The sequence below is a fragment of the Pteropus alecto genome, unplaced genomic scaffold (assembly GCF_000325575.1).
Source record: "Pteropus alecto unplaced genomic scaffold, ASM32557v1 scaffold16, whole genome shotgun sequence".
NCBI lineage: Eukaryota > Metazoa > Chordata > Mammalia > Chiroptera > Pteropodidae > Pteropus > Pteropus alecto.
The window spans coordinates 8,234,040-8,259,513 of record NW_006438867.1 but is presented as its reverse complement, the minus strand read 5'-3'; the positions used below and the strand labels follow the sequence as shown (position 1 = coordinate 8,259,513).

General features: G+C 36.4%; 1 protein-coding gene and 1 pseudogene across 4 annotated transcripts; one reads left to right on the top strand and one right to left on the bottom strand.

Moving 5' to 3' along the window:
- Positions 1-770: 770 nt before the first annotated feature.
- N4BP2L2 (NEDD4 binding protein 2 like 2) lies at positions 771-20,726 on the bottom strand. Of its 4 annotated transcripts, none has more exons than XM_006915840.3 (6): positions 20,531-20,726; positions 18,054-19,303; positions 11,992-12,116; positions 7,484-7,572; positions 7,025-7,101; positions 771-4,334 (listed from the first exon to the last, which is right to left on the bottom strand). In XM_006915840.3, the coding sequence occupies exons 2-6, from the start codon at positions 19,301-19,303 to the stop codon at positions 4,136-4,138; spliced, it is 1,740 nt and encodes a 579-aa protein (XP_006915902.1). In that variant the 5' UTR covers positions 20,531-20,726; the 3' UTR covers positions 771-4,135. The 4 variants fall into 4 exon arrangements, with proteins under 4 accessions (XP_006915902.1, XP_015447911.1, XP_015447913.1 ...); XM_015592425.2 differs by lacking the exon at positions 20,531-20,726 and adding an exon at positions 19,958-20,364; XM_015592427.2 differs by lacking the exons at positions 7,025-7,101; positions 20,531-20,726 and adding an exon at positions 19,958-20,370 and having other exon boundaries at positions 4,197-4,334.
- LOC112482954 lies at positions 8,169-8,287 on the top strand (annotated as a pseudogene).
- Positions 20,727-25,474: the final 4,748 nt, after the last annotated feature.

Below are 25,474 nucleotides of genomic sequence, written 5' to 3'. Positions count from 1 at the left end.
GTTCAATTTAAAAAATACATGAAAATATTAACTGGACAATACTCCTAGATAGAGTCTTCAGTTACTCACCAAAGTAGGTATATAATGCTTGTGTCTAGTTCTAAGATTAGGAGTCAGACTACAGTGTGTCCATGCTAGATAAAATAATCTCTATTTCTCATATTTAAATGTAAGACAGCTTACTGAAGTTACTAGACTCTGTAAAGTGTACTATAATATGTAATTATTGCAATTATCACACCTGGAATGTAACAGGGTTATCATTCAGAGAACCAAATTTGTAAGGAGGAAAGGGAAGAAAATAAGATGATTTCAAATCTAAATAACAGACCTTTAAATGTAGCAAAAAGTCAAAACCTTCCAACAGCCTTAGCTTCGAAAATAACTACCTACTCTTGAGGATCTCTTTACAGTTATTTGTGCTTCTCTTTCCCCTAGTTTCTGTGCATAATTTGACAGTGACAATGTATTATGAATTTCCATAGGAAATATATTCAATATTAAGCTTACATACATGTATATTCTATTACAAAAGTTATGCCATTCAGTGTAATCTAACTAAAGATAATGAATGTAAATTATAGCCATTCTATTACAAGTTCTCTGAACTTAGTTGTAAAAATCCTAATTTACTCAAGTTTTGCACTAAAATTTACAAACCATGCAAAAGTGAAAATGTTTTAGACTTAAAACACTTGACAATATGAATCCACTGAACTAATTTAAATGTTGCTTTGCAAAGTAAAAAACAGTAAAAAAGACACAAGACAATCACTAATTACTTCTATTTCAGAATCCATTTCAATAAATTTACTACTTCTTACCACCTTAAACATACTTTTAAGGAGAAAATCCAGTATACATACAAAGATCAAGTAGTACCTTAACTTTAAGAATAAAATAAAAATTGAAATAATAATCTTATTTAATTGGTAAAGAGAAAGTACACCATCACAAAAAAAAGAGATTATTAATTCCTTAAACACTCCTTTCCCTGTGACAATTATAGCTAATGATTCTAACAGAAAAAATTTAACAAATTGTAACCCATAAAACTTAACTCTAAAAACCACTAATTCAATCTGCTCTCTCCACTGCCTCCAAATATTTATTCTAAATAGTCACTGTAACAAAACTAACATTTCGTTATGATTCTAGACTAACAGATGTTACTCTATTTATATGGGTTGCAGATGTTAAAACAAAAACACACGTAAGAAAACTTCATCCCTAATAACGGAATTCTCAGTTACTGCATTCATGTTCGAATACTACATAAAACTTCAATAGAGGCTAGCAAACCTATCTGGTCAAGGCACTAATAATATATTAACAACCACATTTCTTGAACATTTTTCCAAAGACACCACCACCAATTTTCTTTATAAATACACAGAAAACCAGGCTCAGAAAATAGACATTTCTGCAATACAAGAAACTCGAATTTGGTCAGAACAAATATTTTACATCCTTTGAAATTATGAACTCTTCAAAACTTATCTATATATAAAACTGGAAAATACTATGATCTGTATTAGACAAGAGATAAGCAAACTTCAAATACTTATATCCACCCTATCATTCCAACAATATAATCCAATCTGTTGTAAAAAATCTTATTTTAAAAGACATAAAACATTAAAAAGCTAACATTTTCTTTTAGAAAGGTGAATACTGAAAATAAAGATGATCTATTTAAAAAGCAATATCAAAAGTTCAACTTCATTACAAGTATTTTTACTAACAGGATTATGACATACAAAAAATTATAAATTTGCTTATCAAAAAGCGATTTTTACACCAAGCCAATGAAAAAACAATTTATCTTACTGAACCAAACTAGAAACAGGACTGCATGTAACTAAAATGTATTTCATTTTAAATATGGTGACTAATGCCCAGTTTATTCTTTGTGATGGAGACCAACTCAGAATGTCAGATAGCCATCTGGTGGCTAATCCATTAAGAGTATATTTGAATTACATGTATATGAGACTAGTAGAAAAAATTTTGATAAAAAAATCTTTAATTTTTAACATCAAGAAATGACATAACAGTGATTTGGGGTATCTTTTACTGCATATTCATTCCTCCATTCTGTTACTGTTCAAAATGTAAAAATTAAAATTCGCCAGAATTCTTGGGGAACCATTAATTTGTCTTTAAAAAAAATGGAAAGTCTTTCAGAATTGAATTTCCCTGCCTCGAAAAGCAGGGAAAAAGTTTTTATAACTTTTTAAAAAATCAGTAATTGGTTAATGCTTTCTGATTATTATTTAGTACTCAGAAGTACTAGGAAATGAAGCTGAATCTGTAATAAAATCTGGAAATTTATTTGACTTACTATCTAACACAAACATGGTTCCTCATAATTTGTATGTTCCAAAGGTAATTTTCTACTTCCTTAAAATAAATTTGACTAATCAAGAGCCCATTATTCAAAAACTATAAATATATAGTACTACTAGTGCTAAACAAAGTTTTATAAAGACAAATGGGAGAAAAAGACACACAGTATATATCTAACAGTTACACCTGTCCCTAAATTAAATTCCTCTGTGCTTTTTTCAAAATGTGCTAATTTACAAAGTAAAATTATGTAAAATTAATTTACAAAGTAAAATTGGGACATGCAAATCCAAATAACCAAGAAGTATTACTCTGAAAAGAAAGAATATATGAAAATAGTGGATGAAGGAAATGTGTGTATGTATAAATATATATATACATTTACACACGAAACATGAGTTAGTATATTCCTACTACATCATATTTAGTTAAGATGAACAAATACATACAAACATACATATGTGTTAAACAACATAAAGCAAGGTAATACCCACTCAAGTGTAAACAGCACTGAAAATTACAAATAAATGGAAATAATATTCTTATCTCACTAAAGGCAGTTGTGAAGAGCACTGTACAGCTTTGAGCTCTGCAACTTAAAAAATAACATAAAGATATGGGAGGACATTTTAGCTAAAGTGGAAAAGAACAGCAAAAAGCTTTAAAACAACATACAAAGAAAGATTATGGGACTCAGGATGGGCTGGTTTAGGAGAAGGTTTAAAGGCCATGGGATACTATCATGCAAAACATGAAGGATCATAGATATTTTTTTAAAATTTTATGTAATTAGCTGGTATTTTTTTTCCCCTAAAAGAGTAAATCAAAGCAAAGATTACGATGAATTACAAGATCTCTGAAATAATTTTATCTTAGTTTTTAAATTTTAAGTGAAGGAGCACACTCTAACAAAGAAAACTATCCAGTGAGATAATGATTGGCTCTACAGAAAAATTAAAACCAAGATAAATAAAATATCCTACAGGACAAGTCTCCTTATAATTAAAGCTAAGGAGTTCTCCAATTTTTTTTTTGTATTAGAATTATACTGTGCTTTTAAATAGAAAAAAATGATACATATCAGAAATGCCTGAGGAGCTCTTCCTGAATATATAGTGATTTCTCCGTCCATTCCAGAACTGGAGAGAGTATGTGTGTGTTGGGGGGGCGGGAGCAGGGTAGGGGTGATGGTTTGAGAAAGGTGATGAATATGTATATATTATGAATATGTATATTATGGAGAAAACTCCCAGGTGACTAATACACCTATGGCATTTGATGGACGATTTTAACTGATATGCTAATTATACCTTAAAAATATTTCTGTCACACAGATGAATTTGCAGAAACATAATGTTACCTATATAACGAACAGGAGAATCAACCATGGTGCCTATGAATAGTATTTCCTGCATATTTAAGGTACTTAAGGAAAAATACTTAAGTTTTATGAAAAGTTAGATTTAGGCATGAACTATAAAACTATTCAACACTATATAGAAAACAGATAAAATAAGTTCAAAATTCAATTGTAGAAAAACATCCTACTTCTTACCCAGTCAGGTGTCTTCATAATAACCAAAGGTATTACAACAGATTATAAAAACATTTAAAATACAATTTTATATAATTTTTATTTACACTTTAGAATTTAAATAACTTGCTGGGAACACCCTCTGTGAGTCAATGTAGTCTTTTTTTACTTGAAACTATTTAAACTTCAAGAAAGAAGGCTCACTAATTTTTTCAAGTGCAAGCAACAAAAGTGTTAGCTGAAAACAGCCAACTAATGGTTATGCGTGGCACAGACTTGATTATGTGAGCCCAGAGAGCCTCCCCACCTCTGTGTCCCCTCCAAAGGAGGCCTGAGTGTGCTTCTATGCCCCGGTTCCACTGAATTCATTACAATAGAGATGGACATTTGATATTCATAACGATCCAACATCTGAGCAATCTTCTTTCGAGACACACCGTGTTTATTCCTCCTACCAAAAAAGAAAAGGAGTTTAATTCTTTTTTAAGGATGTATAGGCTCAGGGATTAAGCTATTTTAGAGTAACAGAGTGCAGACTCTAAATCACATTTTGCAAATAAATATAGAAGATACACCGAATTTACCAACATTTTATACCAAAAAAATTATACTGGTTCTCTCAAAGTTTTTAACAGTATTTAAAAAGGTTTAATGATATCATAAATCAGAATAAAATGTTATCTGAATACACCTTTATTCACACAGAAACACTGATTCACTGAACTGAGTTAATATCCCGTATTTATTAATAAAAAAAATCAAAGATTATGGGACACAGTTTTGAGAATTACAGAAGAACTGAATGGACCTGTAAGACCTCCAAAAATCAAATATCAAATATTTATCACTTTTTAAAAATTATTTTCAGACATTTCCTACTACATTTTTAAAACTTATTATCAACACAAAATTATTACAACGATTTGAACATATCTCACATAATGTTAAGTGAAAGAAACTAGACATAATGAATATATATTACAGCTTTTTTTATATAAAGTTAAAAAAAAAATCTATGGTGTTAAGGGAAAAGATATTTTAGAAAAAAAAAAATGCTTTAAAAAAAAGCAAGGAAGTAATTACCAAAGAGTTGTTACTGGGAAAGGGAATTCAAAGAACTTCTGAGGTGTTGATACTGTTCCCGTGACACGGGTAATGGCTGAATGAATATTTGCCTTATATGCTATTTAAGCTGTATGTCTATATTTCATGTACATTTTAGAGAGTTTAATTATGACAGCAAAAAGTGGTTTTAAAGTTGTTCTTGACCTTCAAAGAACTTTACAATTTATTTCACCCTAGTAGTTTTCTGTGCCCTGATATGGACTTGGCAAAACATACAGGAATACATTTTTCATTTACTGTTACAGTGCAAGATTTACTAGTGCTAATTCATTACAGAAGAAATGTTTACTTTTCAAAACTATTGATGCTTGTGTTCAAGATGAGACGAAAAAGCAAAAGAGAAAGAAGACAGAAGACCAAAAAAAGAGATCTCAAGTTGAAAATTAGCAAAATATGACTAAATCCACAAGATGTCAAATTTGATGATTCAATCAATTCTTTAAAGTCAAACTATCCTAGACATCAGTTAAACTGACTTTATTTAGTAAAGTCAATTTTTATTAAGAATTATAATCAAAATTGACTTTATTTAGTAAAGAATTGATGATTCAATCAATTCTTTAAAGTCAAACTATCCTAGACATCAGTTAAACTGACTTTATTTAGTAAAGTCAATTTTTATTAAGAATTATAATCAAAATTGACTTTATTTAGTAAAGTCAATTTTTATTAAGAATTATAATCAATTTTAAGTACCTCAAATGTAAACAAAGCCTAACTATATAACAATTTCATGAATTCATTTGTCCAGCATAACCCAAATATCTTTAGTATTTAAACTTCTGTCTCTTCCACCTGAGGTGCAATACACGGAAAGGCAGGCAAACAATACTTGATATTAGTAAATCTTTCAATTTATCTGTTCATATATGTTCAGAAAGAGAAAGTAAGATAACCAACGCAATAAAAGGCAAGGGGGAAAGAATTATTAGTTGGATGCTACATAGAATAATAGCTTTAAGCTGAAAGAGGGCAAACTGAGGCGGGAGGTGAAAAAAAAAAAAGCTTTTTTAAAAAAAGAGGTGATGGTTGCTCATCTCTATGAATTTACTGAAAACCACTGTTCTGTACTGTATACTTTTAATGGGTAAACTGTAAAGTATGTGAATTATATCTCAAAATTGTTAACAAAGGTGGGGGCAAGGTGGGTAAAAGTGAAGGAAAAAAGAGTCCTAGCCAGGAAAACCAGTGCTGTCGGGGGAAAGAGATGAAGGTGAAGACAAAGGGAAGAGCAAGGCTGAAAGTAATATAAGACCACATCCTCTCACCACAAACCTAAAACTTCAGTCTCTTGCTGACTGAAAAGGCAGCAAAATCTAACCAGACCTGTATTCATTTGGCAGCAGCATGATCTACTCAGAACTGATAAGAGATTATGTAGTCTTTCTTATCTATGTAGACTACTTAGTCATAATTTACTGCAGAAATAATAAGATATTTGAGGATTATGATATGCTGCCCAAACTCTGCTAGGGGTGTTAGGATTAGGTATATACATTCTATTATCTTTCTAAAATCAAAAAAAGAAAACCCACAGAATTCCAAAACACACTGATGCCAAGGATCTTGGTTATGGGAACAGGCACTGTAGTAGTAAAGATAGAAAAGAGGGCTCAAGATGAAAGCACTAGGTATAATGTGATGGGGTCTAAAACAAGAAGGTGGGGAAGTTAGAAGAGCAATGCAGAGGAGTGGCCTAACTAAAGACCAGAGGGGAAAGTCCTAATTTTTCCCTCAATAGTTTCCTAGATCTCCACTAGCATTCAGTTGAAACAATGTAGGACTTGACATAATAGTAACAAACACGCCTAACAAGAAAAATTTAATAAAATTTAACAAGGCAAGGCACGTCAAAATCACTGAATTAAAGGCAATGTCCCTCTAGACAGAAAGGAAGAAGTAGCAGTCCCTATTCACAAGTAGTAAAGATATGACAAGCAAAGCTAGTAAAGACGTTGATCACGTACAAGAGAAAAGAAAAAAGATAAGGATTCAAAATAAATTAGAGTGCCTTACTTTTCTAATTCTTCAGGATCAAATTTCCACCAAGTTTCAGGTTCATGAAACTCTACTCTGTATCCTTTTCCTATGGCCTACACAAAGGAAAGGAAGAAAACAAAAACCCAGAGAACACTTCTTAAAGTAAAAAGAAGACAGACAAGATATAAATTTTATTTAGACAATACTTCTAAATTTGCTCAGTCAAGAAAAATTTTACTTTTAAAATAATATAGTTTATAAAAATTTTAAGACCACTTAACTGGACAAATTCCAATTACTATCAAGTCCAGGCAAAACTAACAAAATGAGCATATTCCTTAATAAGCACCGTTCCCAATTTTTAAAATCTAAGCAAACACATGTCTTCAGAAAACAAAGACAAACGTTTTAATAAAGATCAAGGTTAACAAAAATTCCAGAATTTAAAAAAATTGACGAGAAAAAAACATAAAAACTTTCTCATCTCATATTTACCATTTCCACATATGGTTTCATTTCCCAAGCTTGTGTATTAGTGTTGTCTATTATAACTGGAGATCTCCCCTGATTGATAGCTTGTTTTGCTGAAATATAAAATAAATTTAAAAAACAAAACAAAAAAAGATAGCTATTAGGTTAAAATACACAAAATTTAAACATTCATTATTAAGAGACTTTCCACACCTCTGTACTTAAAACCATACTGTGCAATCTCTCGAGTCAGTGCCACGGAAAGGGCTCCACTCCATTAAAAGGGAACTATCTGGTTGATGCAACCACCTGCAGCGAGTCTTCTCTAACTGTAGTGAACATCTTGGGGAAACATTTTCATGAACTTACAGCTAATGAAGCTTTTGTCTAGAACTAACTTTCATTTACAGGCAATACAGGAACAAGTTACATTTGAATATGGTCTGAGTATAAAAAGAGGTAAACATTTACTGACATGGAAAAATGGAGATTTGTTAACTGAAAATGGCAAGTGGCAAGACAATACATAAGTATGCTCTTATTCTGTTCAAAATATAAACATCTGTGAAGAGTTACTAGGAGAAATCAAAAGTGGTGATCTGTAAGTGGTGAAAATATTTTTATTTTATGCTTATCTGTATTTTCCTATGTCTTATAATTACAAATAAGAATTTGAAATAAGAAATACTTATGTTAAAAAAGACAAGAAGTCTATAGCCATGCCACCCTGAAGAAGCCCGACCTTGTCTGATCTCGGAAGCTAAGCAGGGTTGGGCCTGGTTAGTACTTGGATGGGAGACCACCTAGGAAGACTAGGTGCTGTAGGCGTAAAAAATAAAAAAATAAGGGATTGTAAGCTGACAAGGTCCTTGCAATCTGTGAGGTCAACCAAGGGTTGCCATGCCTAAAAAAAAAAAAAAAAAAGACATATAATTAAAAACCCATAATAAATGTAAAAGGCTGAGGCAAAAATGCAATTATGTGGAAGTTTTCTTGAGATTTCAATTCAAACCACTAAGTTCTACATAATGAAAACATTTATACAGAGGTCCAGGGCAGACAGAATTCTAAAGGTAAGTCAGTTTAAGTAGTAATGACTATGGTGAAATAGATATCTGGGAGCAGATGTCTCTAAATACTAAGAGAAAGTTAGAATGTGGATAGTAAACAGGATACCAAGATGCTATCATCTCCCACTGCTCCACCCCCAATCATAAAGAGCGATTAAATCTTTCATTAAAAAAAAAAACTTATTAAAGCAATTCTCCTAATATCGGATAGTTAGGCTTACACCTCCAGGAGTTATGTTCTAGAAGAGGAATTTATTAACCAAGTAATGGGGAGACTGCCGTCTTTCCATGAATAATCATCCAATACTACATCCCAGTACACTCCAGGAGAACAGAGGTCCTAAGGAAACAATGTTTGAATACGCAAATAATGAGCATCACTTTCTTAAACAAATTTACCACCATACTCAAAGAGAATAAAAACACCTTGGACAAGTATCTTAGGACAGAAGTACGCCCACCTAGTGGCCAGCCCCAGAGCTTGTACAGACCGCTTCCCCTGACGTCCGGAAAGCCCGGGGCCCATGACCGGCCAGCAGCCAACCAGTCTCAGTGCCTACTCCTTCCCCACCGCAGCTGCTGCTTCCGGCTTGGCCTCTGTCCTGCCTGGTGTGGAGGGCTCCCTCAGTTGCTGAGGACCAAGGAGGAGGAGAGCCCTATGCTACCCTGTGATGGGGGCTGGGACTGTGACTTGGGCAGGGGCCAGTGTTGGCAGCTACCATTATTGGAGGTAGGGGCCTGTGTCCTGCCCTGTCTGGATGTGCCCCTCTCAGGTGTGGAGAGCTGGAGATAGAAACTGCCACCTCCCACCGGGATGCAGGAGTTGGGGTTGAGGTGAGTCATGGCCTCTTGCTGGCAAAGATTTATTGGAGGGGAGTGTCCCCAAGCCCCTCACTCCTCCAGCCTAGAATGGGAAGTGAGTCCCAACCCCTCTGGCCATGGCACCTTTTAGACTAGGCTGCCAGCTCAGGCAGGATAAAAGGTGCTGGGATGAGCATGGGCGTGGAGGTCCTGTCAGCCGAAAACTAAAAGTCTACCTCAGAGCTACATTAAAAAAAAAAAAAAAGAAAGAAAGAAAACGGAAGAACAAAAAAGAACACCTTGGAGGTGTTTTCAATTTATAAACAGCCTAAGATGAATTTAGAGTCTTCTTATAATAAAGATGAGGCAGACAGACATTACTAGTATGGTTCCTAGCATTTAAAAGTATTCAATAAATACCTGTCGAGAAATTCCACTCTAAATAAGTCGTGCTTATAATTTTCAAAATGTCTAATGACTGCCAGTTATATTACCTTGAAAAAAGTAAAAATTACCTGAAAAAGTCCATATTTTTATACCACTAATAAAACTAGATGTTTATCTAGACACCAATATTTTGTTCAGCAATGAAATTCACAAGCATGAACTTTTTAATGAAATGTTCTAGACTAGTTTTGGAAACAGAAAAACACCCTACAAACAGGCTTCTCAGTCCGCCAAAGGGCTCTGACTCCTATTCTCTTAACTTTATGCCAATAACGCCAAACACTGGAATTGCAATACCACCACTGTTTGATCTGAGCAATAACGTTTTGTGGCATGTAAAAAAATAAAAATCAATTAATATTTTGGGGAATTTTTTTTGAGATATTTTTATGCCACTAATATATTTAGAGAAATCCTCGAATGTCATAGAAACAATATGAGAAATAGTCTTACAATCAAACTTATTTGACGTTTAAACTTTCCTGTGAAACCACGAACTGTGACAGAGTGACACTTTTTACTAATAAATATCCTCACTGAAATTCCTTACTCTAAAAATTGAAAATTAGAAAGAAAAGATATTTATCCCATTTTTCTCGTACAAACTGTACTTGTACTATAGGGTGACTCTACTTGCTAGTTGTAGTTGAGAGGAAGTTCTCATTGCAGAACAAGTTCAGCTACTAAACACAGAAAGAACAGACCTAGAAAATCACCATTTTGCAACCCTTAATGAAATAACTGATTCAGGAAACAATAACTCACTGTTGGATTAAACCATTAGATATAAGATTTATAGGGAACTTGATAATGAAGGAAGCAGGCTGTCCCTCTGAAGCTACTGATCAATCTTAGCATCACTAAAAATGGGACTACCAGATCTTTGCTTACCAAAAAAATAAGTTGAACCTGACAAAGCCTTCAGCCTAGAGTTAACTTCTATTTAAGGCAATACAGGAGAAAAAAGACAAGTTAAATGGTTACCACAAGGAAGCAAATAGACAATTGCTGGATATAGGACATTTTATAGGACAAACCACCAAGTTTCTGTAACAAGTTAACGAACTTGGTATGAGGGTCAAAAGAGGGGGAATTGCTATAGATTAACATAATTAAAAGAAACATAAAAACAAGGTACTGTAAGGACCTTGTTCAGATCCTGACTCAAATAAAACAACTGTAAAGAAATAGTTAAGACGACAAGGAAAACTCAATTACAGACTGGGTATTACATGTCAAAAAAATTGTTGGTTTTTTTTTAAGTAAAAAGGTGGTTAATTTGAAATACATAAAGTGTGTCTAGAATTTGTTTTAAAATACTTTGGCAAATTAAAAAAAGGGAGAGGTGGAAACAAAAAAGGAAAAAGCCGATATGGCAATATCTAGATAACTGATAATTTTGAGTGATGAGAATATGGAGTTCATTGTAATCTCTCTACACTTAAAGTTTTTCATAATAAATTAATCTGTTTAATCATCAATGCATTCTTCATCTTTAAAAAAAGAAATTAACTTATACCATATGCATTTACCTACATAGTTCTAGATCAAGTTTTCAACCTGACAACAACATTAGAATATCTGGGTAATTTTCAAAAAAATATCAATGCTTAGATCCACTCCAGACCAACTAAACCAGAATCACTGGGGCTGACTCAGGCATAAGTTTTTTTAAAAAGGTCCCTAAATGATTCAAATGTGCAACAAGGTTAAGAACCACTATTTCAAGGTAAAAAGAAACTGACCCATGTGCCAATAAAAAATTCATTAAATAGATTTTTCATAGGGTAATATCAATGATAAAAGTTTTCAATATTCACAGGTATTATATTAAGCCTTAGAAAATACTAACATTACTCTTACAAAAATCACTTTTGGGAATACAGAAATACAGTATCAGAGTTTTCTGAATTTATTCAAGAGATATAAAATAAAGCCTACCAAAATATCCCAAATCTCTATTTTACCAGCTTATACTGGTACATTATTTACAGTTTACAAAACAGTCTATCTAGAGTCTCTGATTTTCACAACCTTGATCAGATAACACAAGTATAATTCTCACTGCTTCTAACATGAAAAAACCGAGTCTCAAAGCTTTCGAATGGCTTGTGAAAGTCGTTCGGCTAGTATAGGTGAAGTTGAGATTAAAAACCCAGGTCCTCTGACTCCTAGTCAAATATTCTATCCCGGGAGACCTGGCCCAAAACAAACCTCTGTTCTGGTTCCAGTCATGGGCATCACCAAGTTGATTAACATTATACCTGTACCCATCTTGATGGTGGAAATAGTCATCAGTGCTGAACACAATGCCATCACGACTCTGACCAAGCAGAACTCTGTTAATAAAAGAAATCATAAAGTGCCATTTATAAAATCTATTGCTATCAGAAATAACCCACAAAGGAAAGCTTATTAAATGAAAACAACAGCAGAGGAGCTGAACCTTAAAAGCTTTCGGATTTCAAATATCATTTTACACTTAAACCTACACAATTACAGCTACTACCGAAAATTTTTTTAAGTGGTATTTATATTTCAACTTTTAGAAATATCTCAAAATTGTGTCAACTATTATCCATGCTTTAACTTTAGTGCATTTGTATTTGGTGTCTAAAAATGCCTAAATTCAGCGCAAAAGGTAACCTAAAAGGCAAGTAAGCCTAAGTAAGCAACTCATCTGGGGGAAAACTGTATTTAATCCAAAATAGCTCTGATAAACTCATTTCCCTGAAGCACAAACATAAAACCCGCAAGTGGGAGTCAGAACTGGCTTGAGGCTTAAGGCAGTGAAACAGTCTGTGATCTTCCACAGTATAATCAAACTTTAAATTTTTAAGAGATTCAATTACTAAATTAAATTAATTATTAAACACCAAACAAAAGACACTCTCAGAACAAGTCAACGGCAATTAAGCTTTGTTCTTACAATATCACCTTAATTTCTAAGCTGTGAGATTAATAAGTGTTCAGATTGTCAGAGAATTCCCACTAGTGACTCTTGAAAAAGAAGGGGTTTGCTAAGAAAAGGGGAAAACACATTGAGAGAATGATTTCGATCCAACAGTAACAACAGTATTTTGTTGTTTCTTTTCTCTCCCTCAACCATCAGGCAAATGGATGGATATGGTTCTAAAATTTTTCGAGGCAGGAGGGGAGTGGAAGGTGGTAGAAGGGATTGAAAGTAAAAGAATGTTGTCCTGGGATGATTCAAGCATAGTACTTCCTAATAAAAATAATAAAAGGATTTCAACTATTACGATAAACATCTCTCCTTTCCTCAGCTTATAATAAATAAAATCACATATATCAAGATTAAAAATTTTTAAATATCCATTTCCATTTATAGAATTATGATTCAAATTACCTCCAACAAAACAAATGAAAGTAAATGGTTTGAGTTGTTTCTTTAGGATGATACTTAAACATTTAAACTAGTATTGGATTTCTTTTTTAGGCAGCCATAATTTTTTCAAAATATATCCATCTAACATGTTTGGCATCTTATTTGCTTATATGTATAACCTAGAATATAAAAATGCCACAACATTAGCACTCCAAACCTAAGCTCACTCATCTAAAAAGATTTTGATCATAATCAACTCTGTGATGCATAAATATATTTAACAGTACCAGAACAGATACCATCTCTCCTAGATATCCTATGTTTCATTTTTTTCTGTTCTATTACTTTTAGCAGGTGACTTTTCAGATGTTAATAAAACCATGCTATTAGAGTACAGCGGCTTTTGTATCCAAGAACTGTTTTAACCTCTCCCAAATAAAAAAAGAAAAAGGGGGAGATAGGAGCGGCAAATCAATTTACATCATTAAATCAAGTCAACACCAAGCATGAATAAACCTCTATTGAAGTTCATCTCAAATATATAAATCATAATTATAGCAAATTATTTTAGTTTGGAGAGACTTTTTTCTACCAAGACTGCTCATGCATCTTTTTAAAATTCCTTGAATTATCGTGAACTATGAAGCTTTATTTTGGGGACTTATATTTTTAAAATACCTTTATCAATCTGGATATATCAGATGTCATGCCAACCATCTGAACAAAAAATGAATTATTTAAGAATATTAGTATTTTCAAAATTCTTATAGTCAATTTCTATCAGAATTCTCACAAGTCAAGATACTAAAATGGATTTTCAGGCTGTCAAAATTTAAGACTCTGAAAAATCAAGTATCTAATTTAAAAAAGTCAGATGTGGGCCAAACTGGCCCTTTGATTTGTATCTTTTCAAAACAGTTATCTTTTTGAAAACCTATGTGGCAAGCATTTTTTATATCTATGACCTCATTTAATTCTCACAGCAACCACGCTAATTTGATATTAAACAAATTCAGAAAAGAAAATAATTTCAGAAATCAGGCCACCAAAGTCATCCAAATAGTGGCGGGAGAGACAAAACCAACAGCTTACAATGATCCCTGTTATTCAGGAGCCAGGGAACCACTGTAAGCCAGTGTATCATCTCCTCTCCTTGAGTGTGAGTTGGACTTAGAGACTAGCTTCTAACAGAATATGGCAGAGGGGATGGAAGGTTACAGAAAAAAGTAGCTTCTGTCTTGGGCTCAGCACTGGCTAGCTTTCTCTCATCACGTTCTGAGTCGAGAGAGGTACAAGTAGCAGAGAATTGAAGGGTCTACAGCCTACCACCAGCAAGGCCCTCACTCCAAAAGCTCACAAGGAACTGAGTTCAAAGCAGATCCTCCCCAAGGCAAGCCTTCAGACCAGAACACAGCCTTAGCCAATATCTTGACCACAGCACTGTCAGAGACCTCGAACCAAAGAAATCCAGACAACTGTCTTTCAGAAACTGTGAGACAATAAATGTTTGTTGCTTTAATGACTCATTTTTAGGTAATTTGTTACATAGCCATAAATTACTGCACTTTGTGCTTATAATTTTTCACTTAAGGAACAAGTAAATCATGTTCCTTAAGCCCTGTGTTTTGGGAACCCAATTCCCAAAATGGCTTACAGTGTAAGTTAATTTCCATGGTTTATTTTTTGAAATTTCTTAAGAACTATGCGTTATTTTCTCTAATACATGCAAATGCATTTAAAAATAGAGATCTGAGTAAAACTAAGACTTCATGAACCCTTTGCCTTCTCATGTACTGAAGAGCCTTGCATACCCCTAGCCCAAGACCACTTTCCCTGGCAGTTCCTTGAATTAAGAGAAATTCATAAAAACTCAATTTTTTCCTCTGGAGTTTAAATTGAGATCTCCAAAAGCCGGTGGGGGTGGTGGGGAGGGAGGGGAATCTCTTCCCATTCCTCTTTAAACTATAAGTGTAGTAGTTTCCTACACTGCTGTAACAAATTACCACAAACTTGCTGACTTAAAACAATACAGATTTATGATCTTACAGTTCTGAAGGCCAGAAGTCCGATATCAGTTTTACTGGGCTAAAATCAAGGTGGGTGCAGGCTGGCATTCCACCTGGAGGCCCTAAAGGTGAATGTTTACTTGCCCTTTCCAGCTTCAAAGGGCCACCTGAATACCTTTGGCTCATGGTCCCTTCCTCCATCTTCAAGCCAGCAATGTAGCTAGCATCTTCTCTCCTCTCTGATAAGTGCCTCAACTATCTTTTGTCTCTGATCAACTCCAGACATATATATGAAATTAGTGACCTATTTCTGAAAATATACTCTTTTGTTGGTGAAATCTGTATGAAATGTGGATTAGCTAAAATATTTTAGATTCACTCCTCCCCCTTGCATAAACAAGGTATAAGAATCTAGCAAAATCTATATCCCACACCCCTACGAATGACACTCAAGGCTTGATCCCTAACTGGTCCTGTGTCCATCCACAGAGTCAGAGAATTCTGTTTGGCTGCTGCCAACCACAATGGTAACAAAATTCTACCTCTAAAACATCGCTGAATTCTGCCTCACATGAACCTTTCATCAAAGTGCTGTTAGTTTTCCTAAAAGGACAAAGAGTTGGCACTTTATCATACTAACAAAGGTTGTATTAACTGTTTTGTACTAGCTTACTCATAAATATTCAAAGTCTATACTTGTGTTAGAAATTAATCTAATATTGATTCCATTAAAATCTGTTAGCGAACTTATGGGTAAACAGCTAAGCCTCAGCCACTTATAACCAAATTGGCTTGGGTAGGTTATAAATAAATAAAAAGATAACGCTGTATTGTGTAGCTTATGCTAAATGCAAAGAGTGATAAAGGCAAATACCACCTAAGTTCAGAAGGATTACTGAGGGCTAAGAGAAGCCAAACACCTCAAAAAGCAGTGGCACTTAAGGAACCTTTGAATAAGCAAAGTCCTGAGAACGACGAATGGACAAGTTATTATGTCTCCTGCAGTGGAGGGCGGGTAGTAGCCCAAGTGCAGACGGCTATGAAGATGGAGAGGTGGGTAAGGACTAACCTTAGGAAGAAGGGGACGATTACTACCCCAAGTTACATGAACTTGAACGCCCAGATTCATTACCAGAGAGCAATACTAAACAACGCTATCTTTTAACTTAGTGCCCCAAATCAACTCAACTCAGATCTACCAAATCTTTACTTTTTTTCTTCCAAGTTCATTTTCAAGCTCATTAAGCTATTCCTCACCAAAGAATATGTGGCTTTATATCCAATCCCACACATACAATTCTACTTCAAAAATTGCTGACCTAAAAGAAATACTCCTGCTTCCTTAACCAAGGTCCTTGCAAGTCAGGAATCATGTACAGAGCTGTGCACACAACAGATGGCAGAGTGAAGGAGCAGGGAAGAAATACATGGTCATTTATGTCCCTCGTTTGATCTTTTATCCGTTTTTGGAACTTCTCTCAAGTCCCTTAAGCTGAATTTCTCCTCTTCAGCCTCGGCTTCTTCCACAAAATGAAAAGAATGCAACGCACCTTACAAGATTTTTATATATGAAAGTACTCTGTAAATCATGACACAAATGGTAATTGCTACTCTAACTTCCATTCTTATAGCTAATCACTCAATGAAGAAATATACATATTATATATAATCATCAGTCATCTCCCACTACAACTAAGTCTCCCTGGAATACTTAATTACTACTACTTTATTCACCTTCCATTTTAACATACTAAAATATTTGTCCCAAACCTAATCTACCTTTCTTATGTTTATTCTGTACTAAATGTTAGTCAAGATCCTTAGCTAGAAAATCCCTTGATCCAATTTCCAAATCTAAACTAATACTTTTCTCTGATATTTTAAATCTACAAGATTGCTCCTGTTCGTGACAATTTCACTCTTAATTTCTATCCTTTCTAGAGTTGAAATTTCATCCTTTTCGCAAAATCTTCATTAAAGAGGAATTAAAATGCAAAGACTTAAATTTCAATTCATGTATAAAGATCACAGTTTACAATCTAGTTTGAAATGTCTATATATTTAATTTTTCCCTAAATTTCTTGCTTCAGAAGAAACCCTATGTTTAGATTGTTTAGGTTATCTCACAAATAAATATAAAACATTTACAAAATCGTTCCTTGGAATTTATTTTCATCCAAAGATAACACAAAAATTTTCTTTCCCCCTTATTTGGCATAAATCCTAAATCATTTTACATAAATTGCAAAAAAAATTGAATTTTCTTTGTGCTACTTTTCACAACTGCACAAATGTATTCCAGCGCATCAACATTCTTTTTTAAAAAATGTAAACAAAACCAGAATTTAGGATAAAACATCACCAATTCCAACTCCATTACTTCAGATATCGTTCACTTCAAACTCTTTAAAGACACCAAAAAAAGGATTCCCTCTGCCAGTCAACAGTATGGACAGGGTAGTGCTTCAATCACCCTCAAAATTCCTTTCCTTGGGCTACCTCATTTGCTTCTCACAATAAATCTAAAAAAATAAATAAATATTACTCATTCTATTAACACATAGCAAAATTTGTCCACAGTCATGAAGTGAAATAACTGAGTCAAAGCCTGAATCTTCTAACTCTTCCAACTCTTCTTAAATAGCTGACTTAAAAGTGAAGGCCAGCAGTTCTCAAATAGCATTTGCTTTTACCACGATCATAATTATACATGGTGTATCTATTTTAAAGCCCTTAGGAGATTTTTAATATAAATATGCCAATTCTCCTTTCATTAGAAAACATCTTTTAAAATATTTAGTGAGATGCCATTGTCAAGTACAACAAAGTTTTACTAGAAACATGAAAGCATGTGTTGTTGATTACAACTATCACAATTTTTAAGTAATGAATTAACAAGTATTCGCTTGGTATCCTTTACTTACCGAGACAATGTTGTTTTCCCAGAACCAGGCAAGCCTCTTAAAAGAATAAGTAATTTCTGCAATTTTAACTTTTCCTCTTGAAACTGCTGGTTCATAAACCTGTCTGTTCTATTATGTTTGTCCATGGAGGGACCCTTCCAGCATCCTTCGCTGGTTTCACAGAAACCATTATTCACATATCCACCTTGCACGCTGCAGCCATTTCTGTAGGGATCATCACTACTGATAGTCTCACTACAGTCAGTATATTCCCGGTTCTGATCAAAAGTCAAACAATTCCAAGGAACATAACTATTTACATAACACCCATTTCGAATCTGAGAGCCATCTTGGGCATGAAAAATATTTGACAGTGGACTTGGTGGAACACTGAATCTTTGAATATTTAAATGACAGTTAGAACTGGGAAGAGGAGGACCTCGGGGTACTATAAAAGAATGCAATGGTTGCCATTCAGGCCTGAAGGAAGTAAATAACTCGTCACAAAATGAAGGTATTACTTGTCCACTATGAGGATGTTTGCCTAGCTCATTCTCCACATGCTGTTGATAATCACGATGTGACTGAAGAGCATTACTAAGATCTCTTTTCTTTTCTTCCTCATATTTTATCAGATCATTATTATGGCCATGAAAATATGGAATAAATTGTTCCTCAGGAGGCTCAGGGTCCTTACAACTGACTTCCAAATCATCTTTTTCATTTTCAAGCTCTTCAATTTCTTTGTAAAATTGGAATAATTCATTGTCAATCTCTGATTTTTTGGCGTTAAATTTCTGTTTCTCTTCTCTTCCTCCTTTGCCACCTACACCACTGATAGTATCTGCTTGATTCCTCCTTTCAGTACATTTCCTTTTCTCAGGGGGTTTGTAGATGGGTCCTATAAATGCTTTACTGGTACTATAGATCTCATCATCTGTGGATACCAACTGACGACTTGCAGCCTGTAAAACTTGAGAATCAATGGACCCAGTAACATCTGGTCTATTACGGGGGATCTCATCATGCACAGGTTTCAGCAAATCTGTAGTTTTAGTTTTGGTTTTGTCCTCCTGCTGATAATTATGTCCTCTGACATCAGCGACAACCCAATCATTTCCAGTTTTCTCTTGGATTCTGTGAAAATTAGAACTACCATGATGAGGAAAAACAAAAGCCCCTTCAGTTGACTTTAATTTTTTATAGCACGGTTCACTTGTTAGTTCTTTCCCATGTCCCAAGGATTTAGCTTCAACTTCACCATAAGGCATCTGAGGAGTAAAGAAATCATGTAATTAATAGCTAATATTTTAAAAACCTTAAGAAAAGTTTCCTCAGCAACAAGCAAGTAGAAAAAGATTTAAATTTGTGGTATGAGCATTAAATGGTAACATCTTCCCAAAATACAAAAATAAGAAAATTGTAACTTTATAATCACTTACTACTTAAGTATGTTATTGTTATTACTATAACAATTAATTGAGAGGGATCTCTTTGAAAGTAAATATCGTTTTTTAAAAAAGATATATCACACCTTTAACCTAAATGATGCAATTCTGAATTTAGAGAACTTAAAGACCTAGTAAGTTTGAAAAATTAAAACAATATACGTTTTGATGACACAGACACACAATTGTGTACTAAGAAAGAGAGTAAATCTGCCAACCAAACTGACACATATCCAAACTGGCTACAATAAAATGCATTCTAAAAGTCTTCCTATTTAAAACCACCATGTACATAGAGAGTAAGCGGATCTAGCTCCCAAAACTGCCCGCCAGCCACACCCTCCTTAGTAATCAAACGGCAGATTAACTGGAACGCCAGTTATGGGCTCCACTCCCGTGAATAGTGCAAAAAGTGATTTCCATTCATTTAAAAGGTAAGAAACTTCGACAGCACTGAAAATGACGCAAGCATATTACATTTAGAAAAGAAATTCTGGCAGCTCCCAAAGTCAAAGCGCTCATCTTTTCCAAGTGACTGGTCTATGTCGAAGATAAACTCTGCTTCCCTTGAAAATTCCGACGGACCTTCAAGAGCACAATCCAAGAGCTTGCTTCACCCTGTCGCCCTCCGCTCGGCCCGCTCCCCGGTGTTCCTCTAACACGAGAGGAGGACAGAGCCGAAGAGGCGGACGAGAGAGGCCAAGGAAGAACGCCGAATGCCCGGAAACAGCGCCCTCCTTGGCCACCTGTCACTTCCCGTCCCCACATTCGAGCCTCGTTAAAGTCCCGAGGAACAGCAAAGGCTGCGGGGTCGTCGCGCGGCCTGCCCATAGCCCGACCCCACGGCCTCCCGACCTCCCCGCAGGGCAGCCGGGGAACGTGCGCCCCGCTGTCTCCGTCCCACCGGAAACGAGTTCGGGTTCTGCTGCGAATTCCGTTACGGCCAACGGAAGGGTCCGGCCGAGCGCCGGCGAGAGAAAGAAATCCGAAACGGCGCCCCCACTCCCCCGCTCCCGATACGCACATACACACACAAAGGTGTTTACTCACCTTACCCGACAGCTCCGCATTGACCTTCACCTCCCAATAAAACCTTCTGGCAAGACACAGACCTCCAAGAAGCTAAAGGAGACGCGGAGACACTACCCTAAAGCAGAGACCAGGACGGACTCAGAGCCCAGCCCTAAAGAGTCAGGCGTCGGGCCGCACCTCAGCGCGCAAGATGGCGGACAGCTCCCGGTTACCCAGAAGGGAGCGCGCGCTCGCTCCAAGTATTGTGGGAACTGACGTCCGGCGTCAAGTCGGTCCGGACGCCTCTGCGGACCGCGACTGGGCCTCCCAGAATCCACTGCGTCATAGACGCAGTACTTTGACAACACAGCCCGGACTGAGTTCCCAGACCTGGAGCGGGTCGGTCATTTAGAAACACTAGTTTTGGCCGAAAAAGACAGTGATGTGCTCCGGGGTTCACCCCTAAAGGGAAAGACAACGCGAGTGCCTGGCACCCCGGAAATAGACATGAGTGGCTCTCAGTGCTTTTAAGCTTTTAAGGCTTTTTAACGGACAATGGATCAGGCTTTGCAAAGGGGACTCGACCTTTGAAATCGCCGAGTAGGGTCGTCCACGTTTTTACGAAAACCGCCCAGTAATTGCAGGCTCATATTCTTCCGTTGGAGGAGAGCATGATCGCAGCAGAGCCTCGGTAACAGATAAGAGTGCTCGTGAGGAAACCGTGTAGTCTCCTGTTCGTGTTTTGTTTGGGGAATAAAGACCAATCACTGAGCTTTCGCGTTAAAAAGAATATGTGAAAAGCGCTTAGAACCGCGCCTTGTAACAAGTGCTGTGTTCGTTAAATAAAGAATAAATACGAACCGAACAACTGGTAATCTTCAGGCCAGGGTCCCCTTTGCCTGGAGCCGCCCCTGCCCAGCATTCTTTCCCGTCCTGCAAGGGGAACTGCCGATTTCTTCGTAAATCTTTCTGTTAACGGTAGCGTTTCAGTTTATAAGTACAACAGTTAAAATCACCTTCAGGAATATTTGCATTTGAGTATTTAACAGCTTTATGACCAAAAGGGCTCAGCAAAGCAATCTATCCCCTCCGAAACAACCTTCCTCAAATGCAAGTTCCCACATTGACCTTTGTCTGACGTTTCCTCCGGATTAAATTCAAGTGTGTCCTCAGGATATTACACCCAGAGGCGCAGGATGTCTTTCCATTATAAGGTGATATGTATCTTTATCGCCCTCAAGGTGTTACTCTGTTTCTCCACTGTGTATTTTCCTCCTTGCAACTAATGAACAATCCGTGAGAAGATACTTTGAAACCAAATAAATATCTTGCTCCCAATTAAACTCTACTTTAAGATTCAGCCTGTACTGATGATTCTTGCTGCAACCGATATTTACAAATTGTTGAATTTTTTTCTTTCTAACTTTTTCATGCGCTTCACATTTATTAGTCCTGGTGCTGCTATAAAGAACAGCCTTCCTCATTTATTTCTTTACTATCTTTACACCTTTCTGTTCAGAAGTTATAATCCAATGCATTCTGTCTCCATGTTTATTTATTAGACTATTTTTAAGACAGTTTCAGTCACAGAAAAATTGAGTAGGCAGTAAAGAGAGTTCTCGTGTAGCCCCCTACCCAAACACAAACAGAAACACACTCACACAGCCTTCCCTGTTACCTCTTACATTATTATAGTATATTGTTATAATTAATTAACCAATATTGATACATTAATATCAACTACAGTCCATAGTTACTCAGATTTCCTGTTTTTTAAAAAAATTTATTTAAATTAGTTTCAAGTATACAGTACCTTGGTTAGACATCTATACAGTTCATAAAATGATCCCCTCAATTGCTCCTTCCCTCCCCTGATCCTCAACCTAGCCAATGTATTAATGCTAACTGCATTCCCTATGCTGTGCTCCCCATCCCTGTGACCATCCATCAGCTACTAATTTGTACTTCTTTAACCCTTCACTCCATTCTCCCAGTTCCCCAAATCCTCCTCCCCTCTGTCCATCACCAAATTGTCCAATATATTTGTGAGTCTGTTTTTGATTAGTTTGTTCTTTTTATTCCTTAAATTCCGCATATAAGTGAAATCATATAGTGTTTATCTTTCTCTGTCTTACTTAAATACCTTCTAGGTCCATCAAAGCAATATCTTTTTCCATTCCCTTCCTTTTCATATGCAGGGGTCTTGTTTTCTTATCCTTTCAGCCACCCTATCTTTTAGTTGGAGCACTTAATTCTTTTCCATTTATGGTACTTACTGATAGGTATGTAGTTGTTACTATTCTTTATTCCTGTTTTTGATACCTGTTTTTTCTTCTTAAAGAAGTCCCTCCAACATTTCCTGTAATATTGGCTTGGTGGCGATAAATTCCTTTAGCTTACTTTTGTCTGGGAAGCTCTTTATCTGTCCTTCAAGTCTGAATGATACCTTTGCTGGATAAAGTATTTTTGGTTGTAGATCCTGAGTCTTCATTCTGTCAAATATTTTTTGCCAAGCCCTTCTGTCCTACATAGTTTCTTCTGAGAAATCAGCTGCCAGTCTTGTGGGTGTTCTCTTATAAGTAATTATCTGTTTTTCTCTTGCTGCTTTTAATATTCTTTCTTTGTATTTAAACTTTGGCATTTTAATTATGATGTGTCTTGGTGTGAGCCTCTTTGGATCCCTGATTTTGGGACTTCTCTGAGCTTCCTGGGGTTTTATGTCCATTTCCTTCACCAGGTTAGGGAAGTTTCCCATTATTATTTCTTTAAACAGCTGTTCAACATCTTGATTTTCTTCAGTTACGCAATCAGACGGATATTAGGACCCTTAATAGTGTCCCATATGCTCCTTAAATTATTTTTATAGTCTTGGCATCTTATCTCTTGCCGTTTTGATTGCGTGTCCTTGGCTTTCCCATCCTTTAGATAAGGCATTTGATCTTTTTCTTTATTTGTTTATTCCTTTGTTTATTCCATTTAATATACTTCTGAGATGATGTGTTCTTCATTTCAGACTGGTTCCTTTTTATAATTTCCATGTCCATTTTTATGTGGTTTTTTTTTTAATCTCTTTGTTGAAGTTCTCTACACTTCCCAAAAGTTCATTGAGCATCTTTATAAACAGTGTTTTGAACTCTGCATCTATTAGATTACTTGACTCCATTATATCTGGATCTCTGTTCTGTTCTCTCATTTTGGCTGCCTTTCTGTGTCTATTTCTATGTACTAAGCAAAGCTCTTAAGTCTCCTGGTCTTATTAGTATGGATTTGTGAAGTAGGTGTCCAGTGGCACAGTCCTGAGAGGGGTTCAGCTGCAGGCCAAGTTTAGCCCAAGCTTCTGCCCCTACGGGGACACCTGTTAAGATTCAGCAAACAATCCACAGATGCTGTGCTTATAGTTGCCTCAAAAGGCCACATCAGAAACCGAGGCCAGCTGGCTTCAGTGTGAGTCTAGGCGCTACTCAACAAGGAGCATCTAACTCGCTGAGGATACATCCGGATGTGGCTTGGGTGGGGCCACGAGTTGGGGGAAGCGGGGTTTCAGGGACTCCTCTGGGCAGAGCGACCTCTATTATCCAGTTTGATGACATCTCGGCTATGGCAGCGCTGCGTCCAGCGCACTGGTAGTGGAGAGGGCTCAACAGAGAACAGTAGGTACCGCCGGCACTTCCGTACCGGGTGAGTCTCACCTTGGCCCTCACTCCGACAATGTGTCCCACACTGTAAGCCCTTGGTGCCCTCTGTGCACAGCCAAATCAGCACTGGTGCTCATAGTGAGCAGGTCTGTCACCGCGAAAATCCACTCCTGGACACAGCCCCTTTAAGAGGCGTCTGCTGCTGCCGCAGCCTGTGTCCCACTCAGCCACTCTGGACCAGGCAGCCCTGTGTCCTCGCTTCGTCCTACCTTTTGCTGTTGTGGGGTGATATTTTTCCTAGTTGTATGGCTTGTTCAACCCAGGCGATTTTACCTTGCTGCTGCTGCTTGTTTCCGTCACAACTTTGATTTGGTCGCCAGAGGGATGAACAGAGCCTCTATCATCTACGCCATTTTTTTTTCCTCCCAGATTTCCTTAGTTTTTACCTAATGTCTTTTCTGTTCCATAATCCCATCTGGGATACCATATTACATGTAGTTATCATGTCTCCTTAGGCTCCTCTGGCTGTGACTGTTTCTCAGACTACTTGTTTTGGATGACCTTGACAATTTTGAGGAAAACTGGTCAGGTATCTTATAGGATGCCCTTCTACTGGAATTTATCTGATGCTTTTCTCATACTTAGACTGGGGGTGTGGGTTTTGGAGAAGAAGATCATAGAGGTAAAGTGTCATTATCATCACATCATAGCAAGGGTGCATACTATCAACAATTTATCGTTTAGGCTGAACTTGATCACCTGTTAAGGTAGTAATCATCAGGTTTCTCTACCATAAAGTTACTCTTTTACTGTCTTTCCATAGTACACTTTTTTAAAGGAAGTCATGTGCCCAGCACACAATTCTAGGGTGGGTAGCCTCAAGCAACTCATTGTTCCCACCACATCCATAAAGATTACACCTACCAGCAGAGGTCCTGAGAAAAGTGACTAAAACCTGGCTCACAGTAGGACCACGTAATGCTAACTGGTTTACAGTAGTTGTGTTTGTGATTGCTTCCTGTGGCCTCCTCTCACAGCCCTTAAGTGAAGCCCTGGGTATGTGAATCAGGACTTGGTCTTCTCTGCCCCTTATAAGCTGCCGGCCAAATGGTGACACTCAATAAATGCTCAGCATATTGAAAGGGATTAGTAACAATGCTGAGCCTATGAGTGAGGCGCTGTTCTGAGGATGCCCCGAGTCTTCTCAGCCCTCCCACAATCCCGGGGGTAGGTATTCTCATCACCTCTGTTTCACAGACGAAGAAATGGAGACAGAAAAAGAGTGTTTTTTTTTTTTTTTTCCAGGATCCCACAGCTGGCAAGTGTCCCCAGGGCACCAGAGCCTGGC